The following is a 10,823-nucleotide window of genomic DNA, read 5'->3' on the forward strand; positions in this document are numbered from 1 at the left end:
TATGTCTAACAAGCTTCAGAGTGATGCCAGTAAAGCTGGGATATGGCTGCTCCACCCTTAAATACTTGACAGTAAGTAGAAGTATGCTGGTCTGATATCTGCCCCCAACCCTGAGTGTACTTTTCCCTTTACTAAACGTTTGAGTTCTTTAAGAGAATAAACGTGATTATCTTTGTAAACCTGGTATTTGTACACTATTCTTGGCATGTAGTGGACATTAAATTGTTGAATGAATGAATCATGATTGTTTGGTGCTTACCTCAAAAAGGAGAGCACTTGAGATCCTTGTGTCTATTCCTACAGGTAACTGAACCTAAGACAAAATTTAAGTAGACTCTTAACTCCACAAAATGAATAATCTTCTCACTGCTTTTAGGCACCAGCAGAGAAGGGATTTTTAAGTTACCCTTGCAGTATATAGGAAGCAATGAATGTGAAGTAGTAAAATGTAAGAGTTAATGTTGAATTTTTCTACTACACATACCCTATGATCTGTAGGTAGAACATTTCTTCCGGAATCTTTTATTAGGACAGTATTTCACAGAACTTATTAGTATTATTTTTGTTAATTTACAAACCTTTATTCACCATGATTTACCATGTATGCTTTAGTGGCATGAAAGCCGTGGTAGGTAGCAAGGTAATGAGACTCCAGAATGGAGCCAACAATACAATGCCATTTATTAGAGAATGTCTTCAAGCCTGGGGTTCCTGATCTTTACACCTCAGATATTGCATTATACATTGAAAAACTAAGAATGAAACTTCAATTAATATTGATTTCCCTTACTAGAGGTCTTTCTTTATTAGGAATGCCAAAAACGATGTGAATGTATATGTCTCTGTCAAACGCTAAGTCTCATGATTGGCCAAATTTAAGAAGTATTGCTACATTTTAAGAATTAATAAAAATGGCCGGGCGTGGTGGCTTACGCCGGTAATCCCAGCACTTTGTGAGGCCAAGGTGGGCGGATCACCTGAGGTCAGGAGTTTGAGACCACCCTGGCCAACATGGCAAAACCCCATCTTTACTAAGAAAATACAAAAACTACCCAGGTGTGGCGACGCGTGCCTGTAATCACAGCTACTCGTGAGGCTGAGGCATGAGAATCGCTTGAACCCAGAAGGCGGAGGTTGCAGTGAGCCGAGATAGCGCCACTGCACTCCAGCCTGGGCAACAGAGTGAGACCCCGTATCAAAAAAAAAAATAGTAAAAATACATTTTTAAATAATCTTCACATTTAAAAATTAAAGCCAGGCGCCTGTAACCCCAGAACTTTGGGAGGCTGAGGCGGGTGGATCACCTGAAGTCAGGAGTTCGAGACCAGCCTAGTCAACATGGCGAAACCGCATCTCTACTAAAAATACAAAAATTAGCCGGGCGTGGTGATGCGCACCTGTAGTCGCAGCTACTGCAGGGGCTGAGGCAGAAGAATCGCTTGAACCCGAGAGGCGGAGGTTGCAGTGAGCCCAGATCACGCCACTGCACTCCAGCCTGGGGGACAGAGCAAAACTGCTTCAAAAAAATAATTTTATTCTCGTCTATCCATTCGGTGACAAGTGTAGCGTTACTGCCTCCTTTTTGCAAATAGTAAGGCTTTTAGGAGACAGACATTATCAGTTCTTCGAGAGCCCACAGGCACTGGACTAGAGGACACAAGAAACCTACACTCAAGACCCAAACAAGGAAACAGGAAGGAGTCAAATCAACTTACATTTCCCCTACCCTCACCGCCCCCTTTCCTTCCCAAGGCAATAGTGTAGGGGACGCCCAGTAAGTTACGGAAAAGGCGGAGACAGAGGTTTCGTTCCCGCCCCTCCAAGTCAGTCTCCAAAAAGGTCCGCATAATTTACATATAAGGGGCTTCAGTGAGCGGCAAAGTTGCAGAGGTTAAGAGTTGCTGTTTGTCTCCGATCATGTCTGGTAGAGGCAAAGGTGGTAAAGGTTTAGGAAAGGGAGGCGCCAAGCGCCATCGCAAAGTGTTGCGTGATAACATCCAGGGCATCACGAAGCCCGCCATCCGTCGCTTGGCCCGACGTGGCGGCGTGAAACGTATCTCGGGCCTCATTTATGAGGAGACCCGCGGTGTTCTTAAGGTGTTCCTGGAGAATGTGATCCGCGACGCAGTAACCTACACGGAGCACGCCAAGCGTAAGACAGTCACTGCCATGGATGTGGTCTACGCGCTCAAACGCCAGGGTCGCACTCTCTACGGCTTTGGTGGCTGAGCCTCACCCCGGCTTTTTATATAGCAGCTCACCCATAAAATGCCCTTTTCAGGGCCACCTCCTTCGTCACACGAAGGGCTGTAACTGATAACGACAATTTGGGTTTCGTTTTGTAAACTTAATGGGATTCTAGCTGAGTTAAACCGAGCCGTTTTTAGCGATCCTCCCAAGATGGCGGATGTGCTAAGGACAAAGGGAAGGCGAAGCATTAGAAACTGTAAAAGTATTTCGATCGCAAACCTCCACGGAAAAAGATGGTGGAAATGGTTTAGGAATACCAGCAGCCTTTTGTGACGTATGTGATGTTTTATTCCCAGGTTTCTAAAATTTAACTACTATGTTAGGTGGCTGGGACTTAACTACACTAGCATTACATGTTTATTTTTTGAGACGGAGTTGCTCTTGTCCAGGCTGGAGTGCAATGGCGCAATCTCGGCTCACCGCAACCACCCCCTCCCGGGTTTAAGCGATTCTCCTGCCTCAGCCTCCCGAGTAACTGGGGTTACAGGCATGCTCCACCACGCCCGGCTAATTTTGTATTTTGAGTACAGACGGGGTTTTTCTGTTGGTCGGGCTGGTCTCGAACTCCCGACCTCAGGTGATCCGCCCTTCTTGGCCTCCCAAAGTGCAGGGATTGCAGGCCTGAGCCACCGTGCCTGGCCTTAGTGTTATTTATTAGCCATAGAAAATGAATGATCTTAGGGCGGCTGTGGACAGATCAATTACTGGTAAACTTAATCCACTACTTGGGTCCGGGCGCGGTGCCTCAGGCCTGCAATCACAGCACCTTGGGAGACCACGTCGGGCGGATTACTAGAGCTCAGGAGTTCGAGACTAGCCTTGGCAACCAAAATGGTGAAACTCCGTCTCTACTAAAAATGTTAAATAGGAAAGTTAGCCCGGCGTTGTGGCGGAAGCCTGCCGTCGCAGCTCATGTACAAGGGCTGAGGCAGGAGAATCGCTTGAGCACGGGAAGCGGACATTTCAGTGAGCTGAGATGGTGCCACTCCACTCCTGCCTGGGCGACAGAGACCATGTCTCAAAAAAAAAAAAGTCAAGTGTGGCCGGGCTCGGTGGCTCATATCTGTAATCCCATCTGTAATTCCAGCACTTTGGGAGGCCGAGGCGGGTGGATCACTTGAGCTCAACGAGTTCGAGACCAGCCTGGCTAGCACTGCAAAACCCCGTCTCTACTAAAAATACAAAAATTAGACGTAGACGTGGTGGCACGCGCCCGTTGTCCCAGCTACTCGGGAGGCTGAGGCAGGAGAATCGCTTGAACCCGGGAGACTGAGGTTGCAGTGAGCCGAGGTCGCGCCACTGCACTCCAGGCCTGGGGCACAGAGCAAGGCTCCGTCTCAAAAAGAAAAAAAAAAAAAAGCCCAAGTTTTTGTCTTACCCAGTGAATTCTTTGTTGGGGCACTTACTGTGATTTCAGGTCATTGATAATCTTACTGCTTTATTTCTCAAGTACTGGTAATTTATAACCTAAAGTGTTTCTCCTTGTGCTTTGTCAATCTACCCGGTTATCACCTGTGATCCTGCTTCCTAACGTTTTCATTTTTTCAGCACACCGAAGAAGTGGCTTCTCATCTGTTCTTTTTTTGTCAATGGTAATTCATTACATACACTGTTCCACAAATATTCTTCAACTTGGGGTTTCCTCTTCAAGAGGCCTTTACCTGATTCCTATGGGCAAAATCAGTATCTGGGGTTTCCTTACAATTCACGAAGCACACTCTACACATGTCCCTAGCCCTACTTCAGAATTCCCTATACGACTTAGGAGCTACTGCACACTTAAATAGTTGGCAGTAATTCTTGCCCTCTTCCCAAGATATTTTCAGGCCTTGAACAATGTCTTTAATTTAGTATCCTCAGGACGTAGTATTCAGTTCATAAATATTTGTGCAATGACTGAAGGAATCAATGAAATTAAGCTATCTGGGCCATCACCAACATACTGTTATAAAAATCATTCCCCTTTAATTAAGCAATATCTCTACTTCCACAACCATCTTCTCTATTCACCTTTACATAAATGTCAATATTCATGGCTGCCAACAACTTATATTAAAGACTTTTTAAAATGCAGATTGAGATCCATTCATGGGTAATGAAAATAATTTAGTGCGTCCCAACCAGCATATAAAACATAAATAGAATCCAATATAACAACTAGAAATTATCAAAGTATCCCACCTAGTAAGTAAAAATATTGTGTAATAAAATTTTAGTTTCAAATAGATGTACTTTCGGTTTTACTTTGGAATTTGAAGGAGAAAAGGTTCAAAAAATATTAGTCCATTTATTTCATGTATAAATGTGTCAAATTATCAGGTTAGGACATTGCCTCACTTCCCTGGGTTTCAGAACTTCAATACTCAGCCTCAATTGCAGCTGGAATGCAGATATGTAACCTAGGCTTCACCAATGAGTCACAGGTTTAAAAGACTTCTCTTCAGAAATGGGACCCAGGAGAGAAGACACTCTGCCTAAAGCTTCTGTTTCTGCTGTGACAGATGTCAGATGGGCCAACTTTTGGTAGTAGCAGCAGCCATAGGTGACAGGTGAGTCAAGTTCTGATTCAGAAGTAACAGGTGTGACACACCAGCACCTGATGTTCTGCAGCACAGCTTTGGAGTTTGTCCCTGGAAGTGTCATCAGGCGTGTTTCTATAGCCCTCCCAAGAATGCTAGTATCTATTCAATATCCCTTTAAACATCACAGTTGATGTGCAATTACCAGTCAGCTGGCAACTAAGAATTTAGAGTTTCAAACAAAAAGGGTTTTAACTATTTTCTAATGGAGGTTCGTGTAATTTAGGAATTCGGAGTCATTTTACAACACTATTAAAAGGTTTTATGCCTTACTATACTTCTGGTAGACAATAATGCCTCCCCCCCAGATGCCCACATCTTAATCCCAAAAGCTGCAAATATGTTTCCTTAAATGGTAAAAGTAACTTTCCAATGTTATTAAATTAAGGCTTTTGAGATTGGATGATTCTGGATTACCTGAGTGGTGCCATTGTAATCACAAGGATCCTTATAAGTAGAAGCCAGGAGAGTCAGAGTCAGAGAAGTGATAAGGGTAATGGATTGTGATGCACTTTGGAAACAGAGGAAGGGGCCACACTGGTTGCCCTTTGTTTCCTGAAACACATAAAGCTTTTCTCACCTTGAGATTTTCCACTTGCGTGTCCTCTGGCCCAGAACATCCTTCGCCTGGCTCCCAATCTATGTGTGACTTCACACAAGAGCAGTGATATTTAAGCCAGTCATTTTGGCTACAATCCACTGTTTAAACACTATGTCATACTTTACAGGGGCATAGAAAGTTATGGCAATTGCGGGAATGTTGTTTGACAGAATAGAGTAGAGAAACCCTGAAAGGTAAAAAGCTTGGCTTTGACAAAAAAAATAAATAACAATGAGAAAATGTGTATCCTAGAAAGGGTTTTTAAATTCTAGATTGACTCTTGCATTAAAATATATTTTTAAAAAGTTTTGTTGTGTTTTGCTTCACGTTTTTGTTGTTGTTAAACACAATGATTATTGTGTCAAGTTTCATTTTCCCCTATGAAAGCAAAATAATATAAATCAAACATACACCATTGTAAGTTAAAAACTCATAGATTGAGAAAGTAAATATTTAATTCTGTGGAATTAAGTATATACAGTAAGTTTTTCTTATGTAAGAGTCTGTAGATCCTGCGTGGTCTACAGAAAATTTAAACTTCGACACCGTCTCTACAAGCTCTTTCCAGTGGCAAGGCAAAGGATTGGCCAAAAAAAAAAAAAAAAAAAAAACACCTATAATAGAAACACAGAACTGTTCACGACATTTATTTTATGAAACATGGAAGTGGTGGCATTTCCTCATAAAGTGTCTTCCAGTCGGACGGACCTCTAGACTTATTTCCACTTTCTCCTCCAAGCCCTGGGCTTTGGGAGACTAACTGTATGGTTCTGACCAATATGCTACCCGGACCTCCACCTTCTGGTAGGATTCAGCCAGTGGAAACCCCAAAAAGGAGACTGGAGGAAAGGAGGAAAATGAGATGAGGTATTTATTCCCCAGTTTCCCTTTCATTGGCTGCTAGCAGCATCTCTCCAGGCCAGGGATCCCTCTCTCTGCAGCTATAGCAATTGCTTCCCATGTCAGGGATCTCTCTCTCTGCAGCTATAGCAATTGCTTCCCATATCAGGGATCTCTCTCTCTGCCGCTATAGCAATTGCTTCCCATGTCAGGGATCTCTCTCTCTGCAGCTATAGCAATTGCTTCCCATGCCCCTTCAGGGTTATAAGTGATGCTTACTAGACCTGGATGGAGGCACTACTTTTTTAGTTTTCTGTATCCTGCCCTCAATTTGCAAATAATTTCTTTAAGAAACCCTCCTCCAATTATCCCATGTGAGTAGGCTACTTGTTTCCTGTCTTGACCTTAGCAGAACCCAATATTTTCACTACACAGCACAAAGTTTATGGCCACAATATCCAAAAGAATTGATGTAACTTAAATGCAAGTTTCTCCATGTCATACCTTGTTAACATGCTTCCAACAACATAAGGTTAATTCTCAGTTTCTCAATTTGCAAGAGGAGGCCCTCCTCAATCAGGCAACTGCCAGGCCTGCATCTTTGGTCATATATGTATTCCCAGTCTCCATGGCATCAAACTACTTATTGCCCCTTGTGTCTTCACACTAGTGGAGACCTGCCCTCTCCCAACACTACCTGAAATGCCCTGTTCCCGTGTCCCTCCCCTCTGGCTAACAGCTGATCAGAGTGAGAGCAAGAGGAATAAATGTGCCTGCTTATGACAAGTATCATGCGGCTCAGTGTCCTGCTACTTCCATCCTCTCTGCAGACAGGTCTTTTACACTCACCTGTTCAGAGACCTCTCCCGTGATGACACCAGAGTTTGTAACAGTTTATTATCTGTTAATTTTTCCCAAATTTTTGTTATAAAAATATTCAGAATAAAACATAATAAAAGATGGGTTTATCAGTCATCCACTACCTAGATTCAATAGAGTGGATTTTACCACCATCCGAAAGTAAATGACAGACTCATGAGAATTTACACCTACATACTTCAGCATCTAACCCCTAACAATAAGGGAAATTCCATGTAATCGCAATATATCAAACCTTTCTTTAAAAACTTACTAAAATGACCTGTTATCCAGTTCACGTTCAAGTTTCCTTGAATATCTCCAAAATGCCCTTCAAAACTTTAGAGACAGAATACAATTAATACATTTAGTTGCTATGTTACTTTAATCTCCTGCAAACTTAAAGTCCTCCAATTTTTATCGGTGGCTTTTTAAACAAAGCAATTGTCCCAAATGTTCCACATTCTGGAAGGTTTTTTCCCCCTCTTGAGATGTTTAATTGGCTCTTTGACCCCTATACTTTCGTAAACAGCAAATTGAGACACGAATTATTGCAGTTACACCTTTATCAAGGTGTTTCTATATTTATGATGGATCACAAGCAAAGGCATGAAACAGGTAAACTTCTTTTAGTGCTGCTAAATTAGATCATTGAACTAGCAAAGGGGCCCGTCCCTCCACTGCAGACACATTTGTCAGAACGGCACCTGGCAAGTTTGTGCTAATTATTGTGTATTCTCTGGTTATTGAAATTGCTTATTAAGCAAAATGTAAAAGTCAGGTTATCTTGGCACTGAAACTGCAATTTTAATTACGGAGGGTAATCCTAACAGTAAGGAGAAAAACACACTACCATAACCACATTTTGAGAGCTTTTAAGTGACAATGTAGCCGTTGATGTCCTCAGCCAGCCCACCAGATTTCTAATCTCTGAACACATGATTAACTTACCACCTGTATTCCATGTTGTATGTCAGCCTTGGCGTAAATTTATACTTTACAGCATTATACACTTACAGCTTTGGGGCACTTACAGCAATAAAACACACAATATTGCTAAATGCGTTAGATAAGTTTCCATAATGTCAAATGTGAGCCCTTCAGGAGAAAACGTACGCAGCCCTGAAAAGGGCCATTAACGATATTGCAAGGAAAGGCCTGGCCTCACTTAACCGCCAAAGCCTTACAGGGTTCGTCCCTGGCGTTTGAGCACGCAGACCACGGCCATGGCGGTGACCGTCTTGCGCTTGGCGTGCTCCGTGTTGGTCACGGCGTCCCAGATCACATTTTCCAGGAACACCTTGAACACCCAGCGGGTCTCCTCATAAATGAGGCCCGAGATGCGCTTGACACCGCCATGCCGGGCCAAGCGCCGGATAGTGGGCTTGGTAATGCCCTGAATATTATCGCTCAGTACCTTGCGATGGCACTTGGCACCTCCTTTCCCAAGGCCTTTTCCGCCCTTGCCCCGACCAGACATGATAAACAAGTGAGAACTATCTCTAAACAAAACGATTACTCGCTTTCCGCAGCCTTTTATATAACGGTGGAGTAGACCTTTTTGAAAACTGAAAGACCAGGAAAGGCGGGAAAACTTATTCAGTCCCCGCCCATCTACCTCTAGTAATACCAAGACATAAGAAATTCTCTAGTAGTGGGGAGATTTGCTGGGATTTAGAGAATAACGATCTCTAAACGAAAGTGTCAAACATGTACCTAGAGGAAAGTATCTCGATTTTTGATGTCTGTATGTGTTTAAAGATTTACTCCTGGCCGGGCGCGGTGGCTCACGCCTGTAATCCCAGCACTTTTGGAGGCCGAGGCGGGCGGATCCCGGTCAGGAGATCGAGACCACCCTGGCTAACACGGTGAAACCCTGTCTTTACTAAAAATACAAAAAATTAGCCGGGCGAGGTGGCGGGGGCCTGTAGTCCCACCTACGCAGGAGGATGAGGCAGAAGAATGGCATGAACCCCGTGGCGCGGAGCCTGCAGTGAGCCGAGATCACTGCACTCTAGCCTGGGCGACAGCGAGACTCCGTATCAAAAAAAAAAAAAAAAAAAAAAAAAGATTTACTCCTTCCCTGTATATTAGAGCATTTACCATGCTGAAGTTGAAACAAGCCCAAATTGCAAAACATAAAAGAATTCCTAATCATATTGCCAAGCCGCCCAGCTAAAGAGAAGTAGCCTGGTTTTTGGTTTCGAATCTGTGAGTGGCTGCTCTCTCACCGATACTAGACATGTTAATCTGAGTTTCAATGGCCCTATCTGTAAAAAGGGTAAACACTTGTTAATAATTGAGTTACTTTAAACAAAACACTGGCATATAGTTAGTAAATGATTTTTTTTTTTAATACGGAGTTTCGCTCTTGTTGCCCAGGCTGGAGTGCAATGGCGCAATCTCTGCCCACTGCAACCTCCACCTTCCGGGTTCAAGCTATTCTCCTACCTCGGCCTCCCAAGTAGCTGGAATTACAGGTATGTGTCACCACTCCCGGCTCATTTTTGTATTTTAGTAGAGACCGGATTTCACGTTGGCCAGGCTGGTCTCCAACTCCTGCCCTCAGGTGATCCGCCTGCTTCGGCCTCCCAAAATGCTGGGATTACAGGCGTGAGCCACCTCACCGGTCAGTTGGTAAACGAATTCTTATTGCCACAGACTTTTTTTTACAGACAAAATAATAATACAGGGGTAAAGCACACCGAAAGATTTTAAAACATTGCCTTTGCAACACCAATACATTCAGTGTGCTTTCACTTATATTAAGCACTATACAATTAAGTAATGAAGAATTGCCCAGAAAAAAGATAATGTAAATTGCCAGAGGCTCCATGCCCTGTTCTTCTCATGTGGAGGACAGAAGGTACAGGGGGTGACTGTCTTCTGGGGTTGATACAACAGGAAACTCAGGGAAAGCTGTCATAAATGTTAATAGGAGAAAAGGGGAATTTGCACACAAGCCAAAATAAAGACATAAGGACCACTAACTTTTTACATCACAAAATACTTGCTGAGCTAGTTAAATGAGAGCATTGAAGTGGAAATAAATGATGTCTCTAAAATAGAATGTTCAAAATAACAGTGGATGTTTTATTGTGCAAGTTATGATGCACCAAACACATAGTCCTAAAGATCATGGGTTTTTGAAGCAGGTTCAGCAATATCTAAAAAATCATGTAACTGCATAAATGAATTATGGCCTAATGAGCACATCACCACAACAAAAAGCCAAGAATGCAAACAACTATTTGTGGGGAAAACAAACAAACAAACTTGATAAACCATGGAATTCCAAGCAATAGAAATAGCAATCCCATCACAGCCTATTTTTACATTATTTTGAAATAATTAGATTTTTTTTTTTTTTTTTTTTTTGAGGCGGGGTCTCACTCTGTAGCCCAGGCTGGAGTGCGGTGGCACGATCTCGGCTCACTGCACCCTCCACTTCCCAGGTTCAAGTGATTCTTCTGCCTCAGCCTCCCTAGTCGCTGGGATTACAGTTGCCTGCTACCACGTCCGGCTAATTTTTTGTATTTATAGTAGACAGGGTTTCTCCATGTTGGCCAGGCTGATTAAATAACTAGAATAACAAGAAATTGCGCTGGGCACGGTGGATTACGCCTGTAATCCTAGCACTTTGGGAGGCCGAGGCGGTCAGATCACCTGAGGTCAGGAGTTCCAGACCAGCCGTA

The 10,823-nt window shown here is 43.2% G+C and overlaps 2 protein-coding genes across 2 annotated transcripts in view; one reads left to right on the forward strand and one right to left on the reverse strand.

Moving 5' to 3' along the window:
- The window catches only part of LOC100442896 (histone H3.1), a 37,537-nt gene extending 35,293 nt beyond the window's left edge, over nucleotides 1-2,244 (forward strand). Inside the window, exon 5 of the mRNA XM_002816527.5 lies at nucleotides 1,899-2,244. Within this exon, the coding sequence (XP_002816573.3) occupies nucleotides 1,899-2,229 (331 nt within the window). The 3' untranslated portion in view covers nucleotides 2,230-2,244. The remainder of the gene's footprint in view (nucleotides 1-1,898) is intronic.
- Nucleotides 2,245-7,726: 5,482 nt separating this feature from the next.
- Nucleotides 7,727-8,627, reverse strand: LOC129059904 (histone H4-like protein type G). The gene has a single exon (XM_054557314.2). The coding sequence runs from the start codon at nucleotides 8,606-8,608 to the stop codon at nucleotides 8,312-8,314; it is 297 nt and encodes a 98-aa protein (XP_054413289.1). The 5' UTR covers nucleotides 8,609-8,627; the 3' UTR covers nucleotides 7,727-8,311.
- Between the last annotated feature and the right edge of the window lie 2,196 nt (nucleotides 8,628-10,823).

Source organism: Pongo abelii, chromosome 5, assembly GCF_028885655.2.
Source record: "Pongo abelii isolate AG06213 chromosome 5, NHGRI_mPonAbe1-v2.0_pri, whole genome shotgun sequence".
Taxonomy (NCBI): domain Eukaryota; kingdom Metazoa; phylum Chordata; class Mammalia; order Primates; family Hominidae; genus Pongo; species Pongo abelii.

Coding starts and splice junctions, on each gene's coding strand:
- LOC129059904 (XM_054557314.2), bottom strand. CDS start 8,608: ATGTCTGGTCGGGGCAAGGGCGGAAAAGGCCTTGGGAAAGGAGGTGCC.